At 41.0% G+C, this 19,100-nt stretch overlaps 1 protein-coding gene across 3 annotated transcripts in view; it reads right to left on the bottom strand.

Annotated features, from left to right (window-relative positions):
* Positions 1-3,469: 3,469 nt before the first annotated feature.
* The window catches only part of TENT4B (terminal nucleotidyltransferase 4B), a 68,659-nt gene continuing 53,028 nt past the window's right edge, over positions 3,470-19,100 (bottom strand). For 2 of the 3 annotated variants that reach the window (XM_045806741.2, XM_087870411.1), the window contains exons 3-12: positions 18,654-18,700; positions 17,021-17,141; positions 14,738-14,845; positions 12,317-12,445; positions 11,346-11,559; positions 9,875-10,001; positions 9,669-9,772; positions 9,378-9,565; positions 7,349-7,513; positions 3,470-6,183 (exon numbers count right to left, since the gene is read on the bottom strand). In XM_045806741.2, the coding sequence (XP_045662697.1) occupies positions 6,007-6,183; positions 7,349-7,513; positions 9,378-9,565; positions 9,669-9,772; positions 9,875-10,001; positions 11,346-11,559; positions 12,317-12,445; positions 14,738-14,845; positions 17,021-17,141; positions 18,654-18,700 (1,380 nt within the window). In that variant the 3' untranslated portion in view covers positions 3,470-6,006. The remainder of the gene's footprint in view (positions 6,184-7,348; positions 7,514-9,377; positions 9,566-9,668; positions 9,773-9,874; positions 10,002-11,345; positions 11,560-12,316; positions 12,446-14,737; positions 14,846-17,020; positions 17,142-18,653; positions 18,701-19,100) is intronic. The other variant, XM_045806743.2, reaches the window with a different exon arrangement.

The raw sequence follows: 19,100 nt of genomic DNA, 5'->3' as shown, positions 1-19,100 counted from the left end.
CCATCGCTATCTTTGGCTAGGACCCCGGGCAGGAGAAAAAATAGCATCTTAACGTGTCTCCCATTCCAGATGGGCATTAAAAAGGCTAAAAACGCACTGAAATGCTATCTGTGTACAGAAAAACCTCTCATCGGTCTAAACAGGGCCGCCTGTAGAATTACAAGATAATTTTTTTAATAGCCATTCAAGTTTTACATAAAGGCTCATACCAGAGGTTTCGAAGATCAATGAAAGCACAAAGCCTTTATTGGAATTGCAGATTATGAATAAGCAGCCGCATGGTAAGCACTGGGGGCAGATGTACGTAGAAATGCAATTTATAAAATTTTCGAGGCAAACAATTGACATCTTTGAAGAAATCGTCGTTAGCTTAAAAAAAAAAAAAGCTTCCAGGTGTGCAATTCATTCATAGTATTGGTAACTGGTGCCCAGGATATGACCTCAGGAAATGTCGAGATTTCATAAATCATTTGTATCAAATCTCTTTTTCTGGCAAACTCCTTAGTGCCTCTGCAGCGGTAACTAGACAAGATTTTGGAAAGCTTTCAAGATGATTCAAACCTCCAGCACCTCACACGAGTCCGCATTTCTTAACACAGAAGGCAATGCTAATCAAAGGAGATAAATGAAAAGGTTATTAAACACAAACACTGGCTCGCCAAACGTCTAGATATGTATTACATCTACGTCTATTCCACGAAAAGGGGTTTCTCTCAATCGTCCGTTCACATTTTGCATCCAGAAGCTACACGTTCACCGTTCACACCGTGCGGTAAGACAGTACTTTTTGGTGCTGAGTACAGCGAAGACTCGGATCCTTGTCCCGAGTCCTTGGGTTATTTTAGGATTACAGGACTTTCAAAAGACTTTTTTAAGTGACTCCTTCAAATTTAAAGATATAAAAATCAGAAAAGGATCTTCAATTTTGGAGATTTTGGTTTAGGGGCAGAGAGACATACTATGAGAAACTGTGACCAAATATAGAAGGTAATAATGAAACGATTTAGGGTACACAGCCATGGACTCCGCAGAACCCAAGTTGAAAGGCGAGATAAATTTAAACTCAAAAAAAAAAAAATCTGGCTGATAACCAATAAATAATCTCTCTTTAGAAGGTATGGCCCACTAACCTGTAAGAGACTGAGCGCCCCATTCGCTTCAGCAAGTTACGGGCTTTAGATAACGCGTCTCTGAGGCCTCTGTTTCCCCGACCCACCCACCCCACGGTTCTGGTAACCAGCAGCTCGTGATCCTTTATCATCGGTCACTACCGCGGCATCTTTAAGGTAAAACACCACTCCTAACAAATTCATCCAGACTGTCTCCCTAGTGGAGCCCAGGCCTTGTAGCCACATAGAAGCTCTGCAATGACTAGCGGACAAGGCCGCCTAGCACAAGGACTTACGCTAAATGCAAAGATAATGATGTGCGAACACTAATAAACACTTGTGCTGAAATACACAAATTTAAGAGATTTCCTGTTATCGTCTGTTCTTAGTGATACGGCTAACATTTCTCTCAGTAATTCCTGACCACCAAAGGGGATGCCTTCTCTCTCTCTGGTTCAGTCTCTTCAACAGTGTGAACTCCTTCCGGCGTAGACTGTGGACTAGGTTAAATTTAATAGGGCATATACTTAAGTAGAAAATGTAAAGGCCAAATACTTAAAAATCACAAAAGCTGCATAAGAGTAAAACAAACATTAGCAGTCTATTAACTAAAAACTGCCCTTAAGTAAATATTTAATTGTGCCTATCAAGTAGGTCAGCAGAGTTTATAAGCAATTCTCCTGGTTAATAATTCTGTCAACATTTGATTTCTACAGCTGGTTAGGTCATTATCTTTGATGGGGAAAAAAAAGAAGTTGCTCAAAGTGTCAAGTTAAAACCGCTCACAAGGAGATGGGAGAGGCAGGCTTCTGGGTTACGTCGTTTTCGGGCCATGCGATTAACTTCCATGGTGAAATGTGACTTGTTTCTTAGTTACGTTAAATATCAAGTAATGTATGGAGATTTGTTTTTAGCGTTGATTCCGCCCGTAAATGTTTTGACAAGATACTCTTGAGGTTCAGAAGCTGAGGCAAGATGCAGACACCACTTCCAAGGAACTGCTCTTACACATCTTTGTTCCCACAGTGATGCTACGTCATTCTCTAAATATCTCACCAGATGAATTATGTCACTGATGAAAACTAGAATAAAGAGTGACTATTAAATGTAACTTTCTACTCAATTAAGCTCCACAGAGCCATTTATGGAATACTTTCCTCACAAAACGGCTGATGAGAATGTTGCTCTCCACCGATCGAAGGCGCTGAATGAGCTCGGAGAGCAAGAACTGATGGGTGAAAACGAATTCTTCCGACCATTAAATTTAACGCTTCAGTATTTATCACAGCAAAATTGGCAATGTCTTTTTCGTATGCTACCACTTAATTTCTGAAAAGTTAATTGAGAAGCAACCAATCTCCTACCAACATTCCTAGTTAGTGACTGAAACGCTAAGAAATCAACAGCATGTTACCATTGCAGGAACGGATCATCGGTTTCAAACCGGACGTCAACGTTGACATGAAATTGACACGCAACCACGAACCGTAAGAATATCAACACAACTGAACAGGAATACCCGATAATGGTGATGTCTTTGCAGGGAGCTCACTGCAGCGAGAGGGTCCCGCCGCTCACCGTGGGGCCATCCTCTCTTCTGGCCTGCCTACAGCTCTGTAACCCCCAAACACCAGTCCGCAGGTTGAGACAAACACAACTCACACTGACCACGACATGGGGGAGGGAAGGAGAAACACTTGGGAGGTGGGTACGAGACTTCAGAGAAAAAAAAGACTCTTCGTCACGCGGTCCCTAGCCAGCAGGCTTTTACCCCGTGAAGACTTCACCCAGGGATATCCGGAGCCGAAGTTTTAATGACAGGCTCAACTGAACTTAGGACAGAAGTAGAGTACAATCAACTGCTGAAGCCCAGAGATCCCGAGATGGAAGCGAGATTTGACAACCACGCGCAACATCGCCAAACAAGACAAAGACACTAAAAACCAGGCGCCTTCGATGGACACCTTAAAACTGGAAGGGAAAAAAAATGCATTTCCCTTTGTCATCAAAACATAAACCACTCAGGTTGGGCGCGGGCACGTCTACGACCTATCAGCACTTCTAAAACCGGTGCTGAAACGTTCAGTATGACTTTTCAAGGAGCTTCGACGCCGACCAGGTGCACAGACGTGACTGCCAGAGAAATGTCGCCACAGCGAGGCCGACTTTGAAGATCCCATTCTGCAAGTACGAGCAAAGGAGGGTTATGACTCATGAATATGGATGGACCGTAATATTTAAATGACACGTTTCCGATATAGTCACAAAATCTTCATAGAAAGTATTAGAAGTCAAAAAAGAAAAAAGGACGGGAGTCAAATACAGAGATGAAATGTACAAAAACAAATGAGCAGGCAAACTAAAAGTTCTTGAAAGTATTTTTACTTCAGATTGAAAAATGAACAGCTTCCACCCTGTTCATTGCGAGATACACAGTATTCACGAGTACAATGCTGGTCATTTGAGGATATGTACACACCTCAATTTCTCCTTCATGCTTTTTCTTTTAGAAAGATACTGTTTACCAAAAAGAAACTTCAGCAGTACAGGAAAAACTATTTTCCCAATAAATTTACGAAAACCTAAGATTCCCAATGGAATCAAGATTATCTTCCCGCTACCACCACCTTAATATAATCACATGCTTATTGGAACGCTAATATCTGCTCCCTAAGAGTACATTTACTTTCAACAATGAGGGTGATTCTTAAAACAAAACAACGAAAGAAAAAAACTTCAGTGTGGTAAATGTAACAATGGATTTCTGCAAAGTATTAAGTGTCTGAAGTAGGCAGCTAATACTGGATTTAATATTATTTTATAAATAATTGTTCCCTTAGCGGTAAACGTCAGTCTACACGTTCGCAAGAGTCCTAGAAATAAATACTGTGATTCTGCACGGTATGTTATGACAAACTCGTTTCTAAGAACAAAAGCTCAACATCGTGATAAAAATTCTGATCAGAGTAAAATGGGGCTCGAAAATTTAAAACATTGTCAAAATAACATCACATTTAAAATTTTCCACGGTTTACACAAGTATTAGGAGTTTCCAGTTGTGGAACACATTCTTCCGTTGTGAATTAAAATACGAACGTATCGAAAACTGTTAATTTCAGTGATGACATCAGTTTTGGTCTTACTTTAGCATTATTTTCTTTAAAAAAGTTGCACTAAGTGTCCATTAATGGTCTGATTGATCTTCAGTATTTCATAAATGTCTATAAAAGAAATTCCTAAAAGCCAATAGTACTTAATATGTATATATATATACACACACGTATATATATATATACACATATATATGTAAAAGAATCTCATTTCAGAAATGGCTATAATTAACAGAGCCACACACACTGATGCTAAACATAAGAGCCTTCACATTGAAAGAAAGCATTTTCAGAAATGTCACTTACATCCTGTTATAGTCAATATTCCCGAGTTTCAAACTCAACATGTGATGGATAACAGAATTATACATCTCATTGGCGCTCAAAGCTGACCACAACCAAAATTTACAGTAGGATTGAAACAAGCCAATGTTTTAAAAAGTTTTAATTAAAGATAACAATTCCATGGAAGGAGAGGATAAAGAATGGGATGACAAGAAGTATTTGGTCTTAATAAGGCGATACAAAATAGATCCATTATCAAAGACCATTTAATTTTTTAAAGATCAACAATACCAAAAGCATAAAGTGGAGTATAAGAAAATAGTTTTTTATAAGTATGATTTAATTAAAGCTGTTTACAGTTATTCTCTCCCACAGTAGTTAAGCGTGGGTTTAAAAAAGAAGAGATGGAAACACAAGCGCGCGGTACACAGGGTCAGAGGAGCCAGCATGCAAGGTCTGTGGGACTCGGGGAGTCACTGCAACAGGAACGGGACCGGACGCGGGTGGCCTTTTTTTTTTTTCCTATTAGGAAGAAAAACAAAACAAAACAAAAAAAGACTGCAAAGGAAACAAACACAAAGTCATGTAATTGCCCATTGCCCAAGACGACAGCACTATAGAAAACAGTTGCAAGGTAATTCTTAGAGATGACTAGAGATTTTTCAGTGTTTACACAAAAGTACATAGTACATTTTTTTTTTTTTTTTTTTTTTTTTTTTTTTTTTTTACAAAATAAAACGTCATTTTGCCACCATAAACCTTTTCTTTAGAGAGGAAAAATTTTTGCAGCAGGTCACAAGGGTTCTAGTAAGTCATTTCAATGCTGAGGAAAACAAATTGAGTAATAGAACTAATCACTTCCCTATATATGGATGTTAAGATGACAAGTCAGATTATTTTTCAAACTAATCCTGAGAAAAATCTGTTTACAATTTAAACAGTAATGTTATGTAAAAAGTATTAACAAATCCACTATTACAAATATCCATTTCCTATATGGTCATCTATATATACACACAATAAAATGGTAAATATATGCAAAAATATTTAAAAAAAAAGAAAAGAAAACATGCACAGATCACTTTCCCCTTTGGAATCTGGACTTCCTATGAGATACTTTTGTTTTCCTTCCCCACCCCATCCTCTGAAATCGGTTTTTGTTTCTATCGCCCTACCCACACTGACTACTATTCCCTATAACTCTGCATAAAGCCAATGAGAAATAGATTTATTTTACATTCAAGCTTTAAATCTTAAAATGACCCTGTTGTAGCATATGACTTATCAAATGAGCAGCCTTTTTTTTTTTCCCCCTTTTTTGCTTGCTTTTTGTTTTTGCAGTTGTCAGCCTTCATGATCCGTTCCGTGGCGAGCTGGGAAAAAACGCAGTTGCTAAATCAGAGTGTGAACAGTGTGAGGCTCCCGAATGCCAGGAGTCCCTATCCAACTGTCCTGAGCACGAGATCACTGCACACAGAAGACAGTCCATCGTACAACGCCGACTATCTACAAAGGTCTGAGAGGGGGGCATCCCTCTTGTGTTTCCTCTTTTTGCCATGGTAATACTGGTTATTTGATTTGCCTTGATGCTGTTTGTTAGTCATCAAGGAACCATGGCTTGTCTGAGTTGTACCTTGGAAGCCTTTGCTGGAAGAACGAAAGAGCCTTGCTGATCCATGCTGCGGAGAAAGAAAGTGGTCAAAGAGACGTCAGTCTTGGGGACTCAACACAGCACTTGCTAAGACCTGACTTGGGGCGCTTTCGAAACTAGGAATATGCTCGCTGACTTATCTAGCGGACAGAAAATGGTACCACAGGGGCTCACTCTCTTGGGCTCTAACACTTTTCCACTATTTTTTTTTTTTTTTTGATGGAAATATTGGAATACTGCCTTGACTTCTTAACAGAGTGCATGGAACGTAAAACTTCTCTCAAGGAACCTATCAACCCACGTACCACATAATAAATGGCATTACTGGAAGAGACGCTTGGACACACAGGTGCGCTGCCAGGTGAGGGGTCTTCACTTCCTTGCTGTCACTTTAACTGCCATTTCTACGTGGATCTGTGTCTGGTGCACATGACTAAGGCTGTATAGGTAAACTGGATTCTGGGAGTCAGGTCAGGCACGAGGTGACCAACACTAAGAGTCCATCTCCACTGCCAAGGGGCCTTCCCCAAGGTCCCCAGTGTACGGAGGGTCAGAGCCCAGTATGAAATGGCTCCTTTCTTCATGCTGATTCATTCTTCACGATTAATAAAATTTTAGGCAACTACAAAACTGAAAACAGAGTTATTTTCTTTGGCCTTTCTACGTCAAAGCTGATACGAATCAACTGACCGTGGCTGACCACCGCCCGATCGTTTCAACACAAGCAACTAGGTGCCGGATATTAAAATGTAAAAAAGGGTATGTCTCCCCCACATACGCACGACATTGCTGTGAGGTCATGCACAAGCTTCACGTGAGCTTATTTCAAGTGCAATTCAATCTTTTTATAACTCGGTGCAATTTTTTTTAATGCTGAATCTGTAATAAGGTGGGTTGGCTGGGACACTTTATAAGGACCTGTCACTAAATTCCCACAAAGGCTTACATGACAATGGTGTCTCATAATGATCTTCCGGACATCCTACTACTAGAAGCACTGCGCTTTGGAACCTCTTAGAAAAAAACAGGTTTGTTCTTTAAACCTATAGGGAGTTTTCTTCAAACCCATGATGTATACGTATACATATATACGTACATACATATATATACACATATATTTTTTTTTCACGTGTAAGAAATTCTGAATATTTTGTATTGAATACTAACAATCAAAAAACACACATTCCACACACCTGAGATTTGTTGGTGCTGTTGGAGGTGTTAGTGGTTTGGGCGCTCTGCATTTTCCCACCTGCCTGAGAGGACTCCAAGGACACATCTTGCGACCCTACTCGGTTCCCAGTGGATGGACGGCAGAGCAGCTGTTTCGGGGTTTTGCATGGTGTCGCGTCGGAATCCTAACACAAGTCATACGAGTTATAATGTGACATATTAATAATTTAGAAATTCAATATTAAGGAGGATAAACAACGTCGGCTAAGTACTCTCTGGACTCAATTTAAACCTCTGGGAGTCAAAGGAAGCACCCTGAGGAATTTATAAAATTCACTGCTTAAGCTTTCCTTCTTTCACAAATTTCCCTCCAAACATTCAGAGCGGCTTATTTTATCAGAGGGTCTTTGTCTGTTGTGAAATCTATTGCCCACGCTTGACCTTGTTAATCGGCCTTGAAGGGGCTCACAGAGGTCCAAGTTTATCTGCACATCTATTTACAGGAAATGAACCATGGTACCATGGAAAGAATGTGGCAGAGATAAGGTCCTAGGTCCCTGACTCAACCAAAATCAAAATGATTGGTTCAAAAGGCTCGATTTCTGCGAGTCTGTGATAACCCATCAGTGAGCCCTCCAACCAAACACCGCATGTGGGGAAGGACTTCCTGGAGACGCTGGGCCGCGCCCCACCTGTCTCTGGGCTGCCTGGGCCATGACTGTGCTCCTTTTTCACTCAGGTCTACCCTTCCCCTTCACACTGCACCCAGCGGCTCCAAGGCACACACTCCTCGTCCCTAAAGCTCCCTCTTGAGGCCGTCTCTGTTTCCGCCCCACTGTGTCTGTGACGACTCCACAGCTCTGCTCTAGGAACCACAGACACCCAGGAGAGAGACTGTGCCGTACGAGGATTCGTGACACCATCATGATACATGGTCATCAACAACAATGTAAGATTACGTCCCTTCCACATTTAGATTACTCTTTACTTCATACACTTAATAAAGTCAAAAGTCAAATAATGGGTAAGCCCATTTTGTATGTCAATTAAGGAAACTCAAAATTAACCCTGATGAGGAAAAGTAGCTGTAGGTATAACTGATACTAAAAAGTCAATCAGGGCTAGAGTCAGTCCATAGAGGCGGGGTTGCCAGGGGCCTCGGGGAAAGAGGACTTGTTAGGGGCTGCTAACAGGTGTCTTTCTGGAGTGACGGCCACGTCCCAGACTTAGACAGTGGTGATGGCTGCACAACAGCGTGAATACACTGAAAACCACTGAACTGCACATTTCAAAATAGTGAACGTGGTGTAAATTACATCTCAATTTTTGAAACTTCAATCAAGAAGCTCAAAAACATTACTGAGTGGAAAAAGCCTTAAGCAAAAGAGTATACTCTAGAATCATTCCACTTATGTGAAATTCTGCAACAGGCAAAGCTAACTTGCGGCAGCAGAAAATCGTACAGTGGTTACCCCTGGGGTGGAATTCAGGACTGACTAGAAAGCACCATGAAGGACTTCTCTAGGATGATGGTAAGAGTCTATGTCTTGTTATCGTTGGGGTTACACACGTGTATACAGTTGTTAAAATTCAGTGATGTAAAACTGAGATTTCCTTATACGTAGCTTTTGTATCAAAAGAAAAAACTAACCAAGTACTGAACTCTGGTTAGTCAGGAGCACGCCGCAGGACTGCGGGGGACATGCCTGTAACTTACTCTGCAATGCAGCGAAGAGTAAGATGAGTTAGTGGACAGACGGGCATCTACGTAGACAGAGGGATGAATGAATGGCTACTAGCTCTGGGATGACTAAGTGACATGTCAGCGGCAGAATCTAATGGTCATATATACGGACGCCACTAAAATTCTCTCACTTTCGCCATACACTTGAGAATTTTAATCCAGTGCTGGGGACGTGTACGATCAGTGAAGTTATCAAAATTTCCCAGTAACAGATAAGAAGTCAGGCTTAGCCCCCCCCACAGAGCTATCCCCCCAACAGAACTGCTAAGTGTCTAGGTTCAGAAAAGCCACGTCCTCATACTTACGACGTCACTAGAGCTGGACTGGGTGGCAGAAGAGGAAGACACTGGACCTGATGAAGAGTTTGAAGAGTGTTTACTAAGGGATTCCGAAGTTTTACTTCTACATTTTCCAAGGGCTTCATTTTCTTCAGATAGATTATTATTACATTTATCTAACTGCTGAGTATCTACTATCAAGGTAACACCATTTCCTGAAAGAGTGGCAAAAGATTGGAAAACGTTTCTTCCCATTAAACACACACAACACAGAAAAGCCACTAATGCTCGGTCAATCAATCAATGAAAAGCTCTTACCATTGCACGAAGGCTCGGGCCTGTTCTGCAAGCCCCACTGCTTTGATATCCAATCTCTGTACGTGGCAACTTCGTCCGTTACTCTAATTATTCTACCTAATATGCTGCATGTGTTTAAAGAAAAAAGAGGGGGGGGTTCATTAATTTGGAGACACGAAGCCACAACCAATTCCGACCCAATGGACTGACTTTAGTTAAGCCTTTACCTCTCCGTTTCGTTGTTGGGATAGTACTTGGCTATTGGTGACACAGCGTGACTCAAAACAACATAGGCATAATCAAAGGCCTGTTTCACTTGCATGGCCCCATATGAGCTCCTTCCAACATCATTACCTTTAAGAGAAATGTATATAGAAGAGAGTAAGCGTGACCATTGCTTAATAAGAACTAAATGCTCATGGGCCCTCTTCCGGAAGAGCAAGGGCGATTGCTTTCCTGCTATAGTTGCACAAAGAATGGGGGCAGGCGGTCGTCCCCACAACTCCCCAGGCTCTGAACGCGTGTCTCATGCAGTAAGTACGCTATGGCATATAAACTGCCTAAATGCATTCTGGCCCAGCAGGGACTACCCCGTATACAGTCATGCAAACAAAAGGAGTTAACTGCCTGCTCTCTCCTAAGAGTGAAACCAAGCTAACTGAGACATCCCTATCTTTCGTTTCTATCAGCTATCTAAAGATCTCTGGCAGGAAATTATGAGCTCCTGAAGGACAAGAACCATCTTGCTGAAAATCTTTGTGCCCTTTGCGTCGAGTAGCCTCCCGATAAACATTTCCTCGATGAATAAAAGTGTACAACTATTAATGTTTGTGATATGGCACAGTCAGCCAGAAGACAGCCCCTAGGCAACTCCTCTCTCTCTCAACCCCCTTTCCTTACCCATTTTTCAAAGTTAACACAGTTAAGCAAATGACTAAAAGCATCTCCACTGAAGTCTGATACTGCAGAATCTAAATATTTTATAATCATAGCAAGAAAAAAAATATTGCCCAGAAAAACTAGGATACAAGCAAACAAACCATAACCCCACGTAAGCAAGGAAGGGATCTGCTGGTCTCTTTCAAGCCAACGTAAAGCTGAAAAAGGCACAGGCAGACCACGTAAAATTAAAAGAGGCAAGAAGGGGCCCCAAAGAAAAATAAATGGCCTCTTTGAACCCTTGCACTCTCATTTCTGAGGTGTACTTCCATGCTCACTGCCTCTGGGGACTTCAGAAACCACACGTAAAGCCCTGACTGACAACTGGCTGGAATCAGGGGCAATGAGGGCACAACAGAGCAGAAAAACGGCCTTCAAACTGGAGATGCGCCCATCGGCTAACCTAGACTCCTCTGACTCTCGGGGTCAAATGGATTCTACCCCAACGCACCGGCAGTACGCATGCGGCGTGTTTTCGTGTATTTTCTTACAAAACATTTTGATGAAAAAGAATGAATGCCATCAGAAGTTAATCTTTCATTTTTTATCTAAAGAGAGGTTTGTTTGCTTTTTTTTTTTAAAGATTTATTTATTTAAGCAATCTCTATACCCAGCATGGGGCTTGAACTCACGACCCCAAGATCAAAAGTGGCATACTCCAATGACTGAGTCAGCCAGGCACCCCTCCTCTAAAGAGAGTTTAAAGTACAATACTGACAATGCCATTTCTTTGCCCACAAATTTACCTAATTTCAATACCTGGTTGTAAAGGATCTTCAATATAAAGCATCGATGGCCTGTAGCCATCGAGCATATTTTTCTGTACTTCATCTTTGGCCACATATGAACCACCATCCTTTATCCGGATGCCAGTCTTTAAATAATTGAAGTGTCGTCCATATAATTCAAAAAATTCTATTAAGAGAACACCATAGTTTGTATTGGGGATGCAAGCATCTTCCCTGGGATGTAACTAAAACCAGGAAAAAAAAAAAAAAAAGAAATTATATTGGATTTTCTCTAAATCATCAAGGTGGGGAGAGTCAGTGACATCCTAGCTTCTACAGAACAGTACTATTCTAATTTTGGTTAGGAGAGCAGCCAACAGGGAGGGACACGGAGGCACGGCAGCTGTACTGCTGTTACAGACAACACGAAAGCCCGTGGACACACAACTGGTGGGCGACAATCTATTTATAAAATTCGAGGCTGAACTTTACAGCTGACCCGGGATGCTGATGGGGCCGACGGGGCCCAGCGCATCAAGGAAGTCATTCTGACTCGCGAGCAGAGCCGGGCAGCTGGCAACACCGTGCTCATAAATACATTCACAGACGATACGGAGACTTCAGACTCATTCTACGCAGATCGCAGATCTCAACTCCTGCTCAACCTCCAAGATCAGCGGCTTAGGAGATGTTCTTATTTCAGGCATTTATACCACTATTTACACTTAGGAAAACCACGCCATACCTATGCGTGCTAAAATCTGAGTGAAAATTCTGAAAACTACTAGAATAAATGGGATCAAAACCAAAAATTCTTCCCTGGGATTTAAAAAGTACTTATTTGTTAAATTATAAAAAGGTACCCAGTTTAAAGGAAAAAGTCAGAAGTAATTAAGGGAAGTATTCCAATTAGAACTGGACTTAAATTTTTTCCCAAAATGATTCCGAACTGATTTATTTTATTTTGGTGTCCACTAGGCATGGTATAAAGAAACAACTTACCTGAAGGAAACTGACTGCCATTAAAAAGAGACTATATGAACCAATTCCACCTGTAAATACTTCATTAAGGTCCCTCTGCAATAAGAATTGTTTCAATACTAAAACCAAGTATGGTAATACAGGATATTTCTGAAAAAGAGAATTACATTTTCAGTGAATTCCTATTTCAGTAATTGTGCTAAGCATTAACAGAAGCATAAGCTGGTCCTTACATCACAAACTTTAGTGGAGATATCCAGTACACTTAATTTTCTATTTTAAGAGCAAGCTAGGAAAAAAGCAAGCTGTAAGTAATGAAGGATTTTCTCACATCTAAAAGTCTAAAACCGGTAGATGTGAATAACGGCGTCCAAGCACTCACTACGGGACAGAAACACTAGCAATATAAATTTGATGACACTCATTTATTTATTACCATATTTATTACCATACTGCATATTTATTTATTTATCACCCTATTACATAATTATTTATCATCATATGCTATTGACTTGTAAACAGATAACAGAAACAGTACAGGACAAACTCTCAACGCACAAAGCACTGAATCAGGGGGATGTGAAGGAATCCCTTTTCGCAGGTGGCTCTCCAGCAAGCAGACCAGGGTCTTTCAGATGACTGTGCACAGCCCCGGTGAGGGGGCAGGAGCAGTCCTGCCTGCTGGCTTCCACGTGGGCAGGTGACCACACACAGACCCCGTTCCACGCTTCGCAGAGATGGCTGAGAACACCTGAGCTGGCAAACACGGACAGTGTCAGTCCGTCTTTCACTCAGGCACATACTCATTAAGTGCCCTCCACAAGCCAGGCCCTAGGCTAAGGACGCTGAGGGGAACACAGCAGACCCAAACATCTAGAAAGAAGTCTTAAAGGCCATTACCTAGGAGTGGTAGAATTACTAGTGATTTCTAGTTTGTTCTTGACACTTAGAATGAACACATACTGACTGCTTCCAAAAGAAAGAAAAAAGTCTATACTTTTGTAAATCATGTTAAAGTAAGCAAGCATGAAAAATAACAACAAATCTTTGGAGAAATAATCATTTTTAAACATTCTGGTCAAAGCCATAAATAGATGGTCTCTTTAAGGAACAATCGGGCAAATAAATTTCCAACAGAATTTGATCTGCATATGACCTCGAAACTCCACTTCCAGAATCTTCCTACAATTTTACAAGTGTCAAGAAAGATGCAGGTACGGAAGGATGTTCAAGCACTTTCTGTGAGAGCAAAAAACCGTGGAAACATCACCAGGGGAGTGTGACACAAAGCATGACCCGACAAAGGACTATTGTGCTGTCAATGAAAAGAATGAAGGAAACGTGTCTGTGCTGATATGAAAACCCCCAAAAAGTACGAGATGATGTGTACGGAACGTGCTATTCCTTCTGTTAAAAATTTCAAGAGGATAATCAAAAGAAACAAACTGACGGCTGCTGGAGGGGAGGGGAATGGGGGGAAAAGATTACAACAGAGTTTGCAGAGAATTTAAAAATTTCTTGGAAAAACAAAAATTTCAAAAGGATAAACAAGCCAAAAAGAAAGGTTGATGATGGCAAATCCCATGAAACTGATCTAGGCATAAGGTATAAAGGGACTCGTTTTTCACTGTCCTTTGATACCAGTAAATGTTCTATCACACATATTATTCTCAGTTAAAAAAAAAGGCTTCTTTTCTCAGAAAAAGAAAATTTACACACACCCAACACCTCCAAAAGAGTGGGATTGTGGGTAATCTTTTTCCTTCTCTGCTTTGCTGTACTCTGCACATTTAAACAAGTACACAACGTTTACAACACGGTAAGGTAGTTCAGTTTTGTTCTTACGAAGAAATGAAAAAGCTAAATCTGTAGAGTTGATAAAGGAAAGTATTGTGAATGGACAGAAAAGATATTCTAGGTGACGCAAAGCAGTTAACGGTTTTTAGCTTAAGGAGAAAAAGGCTGACGTGTCGAAGCACGTTAAATGTTCTGAAGATGTTGACACATTCTTCCCTGTCTTGGAAGAACATCGAACAAGTGAAAACAGACATTACATCACCTCAAAACCAAGTAGGGAAACCTGCAGAAACTACCTTACAAATGATCTGGGGGGCTCGGGACGTTCTTCATCTCAACTCTTAAGAGATGAGAAGCAGACAAGAATGATTATTCAGCATTTCAGCCCTTAGCTCCGCTAAAAGGAAGCTCTAGAGCAGAGGTGCTCTCCAGAAGCTTTCCAAACCCTTGACTTGAGGTCACATTATAAATTACTGATTATCACAAGCCAATTCAAGGAAAGGAAGGCCATCGCACAGAAAAGCAGCACGGCAACACGCATAAAAAGAGGTTAGCAAAGCGTATCACAACATTACCACAACAGAACCTCAAAACAAAACTCCATGTCTCAGAGTTCCACTGAATAAACACTATGAATTCTCTGACCTTGGTAAAATCTTTGATGAGGTCAGCTGCTCTCACGCCATTCTGTACATTAAAGCTGATATCGACTTTCACTTCGGTAAAAGAATCTGTTAATTTAATAATAGGTACCTAGAAAGAGAAGAAAGGCAAAATTTGAAAACTCGAACCAAATTAAACACCACAATCGGGGGATGGAAAGGTTACTAGACTTGAGGTCTCAGCCTCCTGAGGACATACAGATTCTGGAGTGTCCTGACTACTACACACCACAGTTCGCTTGGCCTTTTAGATACTTTATGTAGTTAGCATTTAACCTCATACAGTCTACTTTATCATTTCTATTGGCTGAGAATTCTGAAATCAGGTAATAAAAACCTTTCTCAATATTCTGTACTTTGGATAACAGTTTCCAACTCAGTCAGTATAACATCAAGAATTATGGGGCACCTGGGTGGCTCAGCGGGTTAAGCATCTGCCTTTGGCTCAGGTCATGATCTCAGGGTCCTGAGATCGAGCCCCACATCGGGCTCCCTGCTCAGCAGGGAGTCTGCTTCTCCCTCTGTGCCTCCCCCCACCCCACTCACGCTCTCTTTCTCAAACAAATAAAATCTTAAAAAAAAAAAAAAAAGTATTATGAATGTCAGGCCTATCGGCAAACTGTTCCTAATTAGAAAGTTGCTAGATTAGGTCAAACACAATAATCCACTGGTATTATTGGTCAGTTTTGCAAATAGCCCGTAAAACAACCTGCCAAGAGAAGTTAAGACATGAGAATTATTCTCAAATTTAAAAAAATGATTGAATGATTTATATGAGGTATTAGAAATTCTTAAAAAAAAAAAAAAAGGCAAACCATAAGAGACTCTTAAGCATAGGACACAAACTGAGGGTTGCTGGAGGCGAGGTGGGTGGAGGGATGGGGTAACTGGGTGATGGGCATTAAGGAAGGCACGGGATGTAATGAGCACTGGGTGTTATATGCAACTGATGAATCACTAAACTCTACTTCTGAAACTAATAATACAGTGTATGTTAACTAAATTGAACTTAAATAAAATTTTTAAAAAAAAAAAGCCTCTGGGGTGCGTGGCTGGCTCAGGAGAGCATACGACTCTTGATCTCAGGGTCGTGAGTTTGAGCCCCACGCTGGGTACAAAGATTACTTAAATATTTTTTATTTAAAGAGGCTCTATTTAGGGGCGCCTGGGTGGCACAGCGGTTGGGCGTCTGCTTTCAGCTCAGGGCGTGATCCCGGCGTTATGGGATCGAGCCCCACATCAGGCTCCTCTGCTATGAGCCTGCTTCTTCCTCTCCCACTCCCCCTGCTTGTGTTCCCTCTCTCGCTGGCTGTCTCTATCTCTGTCGAATAAATAAATAAAATCTTTAAAAAAAAAAAAAAAAGAGGCTCTATTTGCACCATGTATTAGAAAACTCAGGCCAGCAAACTCTATATGCACAACTGGGTTTCCAAATTAATAGCTTTTTATAAGAAATAGTAGGAGTTGTTTTTGTTCTAAGAAAACCTAACACACAAAACACCAAACTTCTAAAACAGATAAATTAATTTCTATAATGAACATCCGTGGAAGTTCTTTAATGGCCATTCTAGAGATAGTTAAAATATCAAGTTACTTGATTGACAGAATTTCAATCACAGCTGACCCTTGAACAACATAGGTTTCAACTGTGTGGCCCCACTTTTACACAATTTTATACAATACCGTAAATGTACTGTCCAGACGATTTTCCTAACATTTTCCTCCCTCTAGAGTGCTTTATTCTAAGAACAGAGTATATAATACAGATAACATATGAAATATGTGCCAATCAACTGTTTTTGTGATCAGTAATCCTCCCAGTCAACAGATGGCTCTTCGTAGTTTTGGGGGGCATCCAAAGTCACACTGGATTTTCAACTGTGTAGGGGAACCCCCATGTTGTTCAAGAGTCAACTGTATACACAATTTTTCAAGGACACAAAGTAAGAGAGAAGAGCAACATGTTTTGCATAAGTATAAACTATTTAACAGATATCCATATTTGTATTTATACTTCTTTATATTTAAAAACTCTACAGTGAGTTTTATGTAAGATAAGATTGAGTATTATTCTTTTAAAGAAATATATAACCACAAGTTCATCTGTTTCACAAACAAAATTTCTATGCAAGGACTGGGATCATTAAGGAAAGGAAAGAATCATCGGCTGAGAAGCCGACTATGCTCACCAAAATTAAATTTTAATTTTGTAAGTTTCACGCATTAGTAACTAGAGATTTTTACGTGAAATGTCGGAAGAACTTACAGTTGCCTTGTCTAGAACTTTCACCGAATCCTCATCAGCAACTTTATGTTTCCGAAGGGCTTCCTCCAGGGTCCAGAGGGGAAGGTTCTCCCACTTGCCAAATACCACAAGATCAATGTCACTGAACACAGAACACACACACAAAGGTTGTTTAAGAAGGAACCGTACTTGTTTTCACTTAGGTTCAGGCTTCCTGACTCCAAATTAGTGCAGTGAAAACCTATTGCTCACTCCGCCCAATGAAAACCAAATGTGGTGGCGGGGGCTGCTCTTAGAGGGGCAGCGGAGGCTGGTGGCTTTAACAACCAGCTCCTCCTGGTCATTTCACAGAAGTCAGGCCTCAGGAAACAGGGTGATTTTGAAGGAAGTAAAACCTCAAAAAACACCAGTGAACATTTCCTGTTCGTAAAGGTTTCTGGGACTAAAAGACTTACGAAATGCCCATGTGGATGAGATTAACTGATTAACTCTGATTTAGATAATTAAGTGTAAAAAGCAGTTTGCAAACAGTGGTGCAGGGTGACACCATTTGGATGAAAAAGGAAGAAGACACGCACGTTTTCTTTTATCTGTACTTCTAGAATGTTCCTGGACAGATGTGTGAGAAACTGGTACCAGCGGCTCCTCCAAGGAGCAGGGGACACAGGTGGGATCCGGGCTTCTCACTGTAATTATTACTGTGCCTTTTCAATCTCGACTATGGGAATGTGCTACGTATTCAGAAAATTCAATTACATTTTTAGAGTGACTCAGGGTTTTGCTGAAACTCAGAAGCTAAATAAGGAAAAACATTCATGAACTCAAAGTTGGATATTTTATGGCTTTTGTAGGCCTACGACATCAACAGGCAGAGCAGAAATTGCTAGGATCTCTCCACATCAATACGTTTTACGTTTGGGTAAAGCAGATCAAATCCAGCTCAAGCCCGAAACCATGACGGGTGCCTAGAGTTAAAATCATTCTGTACCGTGCACTCAAAACTGTGTTGGGGGTAAATCTCACGTTCAGTGTTCCTACCACAATAAAAGCAAAAACCACCACATGATGAAATTTCAGTTTATAGAAAACAGGTTTTCACCCCTTGGGGAAGCCTCATCATTCCCAAAAAGCCCCCTGCCCTGCCCCAAGCGGTGGGCCATGACTGGCCTCATTTAAGAAAACTAAAATTAATAAGGGGCCTTCCTCAGAGAAGAGTAGCCTGGAGCTCCAGGTCCGGATGCTGGGACGACTGCTAACAGTAGGCGTTCTTAATACGAACTGATAGAGCTGGCGTTCTGCGGTGTACGCGGCTCGGCCGTACAATCACAGGTTTTGCCGCAATATGACATCAGTGTCTGAGTTAGCGGGTGAAGTTATAGAGGCGAACAGTTCTCTGCAGGCGGGGGAGTCAACTGCTGAGACTGTTAACTGAGTCCCCATGCGACACGCGCCCTTTCACGTCTATCCCAGAGGACACACATACCAGTTTGAGAGGAACATCTCAAGTGATATTCTACCCTCAAGGTAATTCAAATAAAACACAGATAAATTGAATTTTCATTTCATAAATCTCTTTCGTGTCTACTCCTCCACCGTCAACAGCCAAAATCTAGGAAAATGCACAATCCCCTGAAAGCTTCATAAATGTACTAACCTAGTAGGTAAATACAGGCCAGTTTTAAAACTTCCAAATATCTGGACCTGAAATAGAAAAAATTATTACATTAAGGTAATGTATAGATATCGCATAGATATGCGATGAAAAGCCACCATGCTATGGAGAACTGTCAGGGTTTTGCTACCCTCTGTTGGTACTTTTTAGTACTACAAGAGCATTTTTTTAACAACACCATGCTTTCCAGAAGCAGGGACGCTACCTCTCATACGCAGACATTAGGAATATATTTTAAACTTATGAGGTTAAAATACCAAATGCACAGATTGAAATAGAAAACTTTTGAAAGTAATATTCAAGTCACTCGTGTTCTCTTATAAGCCAGAGAGATGTTCAGCAAAGGCGTGGTTTGGGTTCCCTGAGCGAGAACCTTCTCGTGGGTCCCTGAGTTAGGGCCAGACTATGCCAGCAGCAGGCCGGCTCCAC

The sequence above is a fragment of the Ursus americanus genome, chromosome 21, assembly GCF_024610735.1.
Source record: "Ursus americanus isolate L20-20 chromosome 21, mUrsAme1.1.p, whole genome shotgun sequence".
In the NCBI taxonomy this organism is placed as follows: Eukaryota; Metazoa; Chordata; class Mammalia; order Carnivora; family Ursidae; genus Ursus; species Ursus americanus.
The sequence above is the reverse complement of the archived record's forward strand: the minus strand, read 5'-3'. Positions and strand labels throughout refer to the sequence as shown.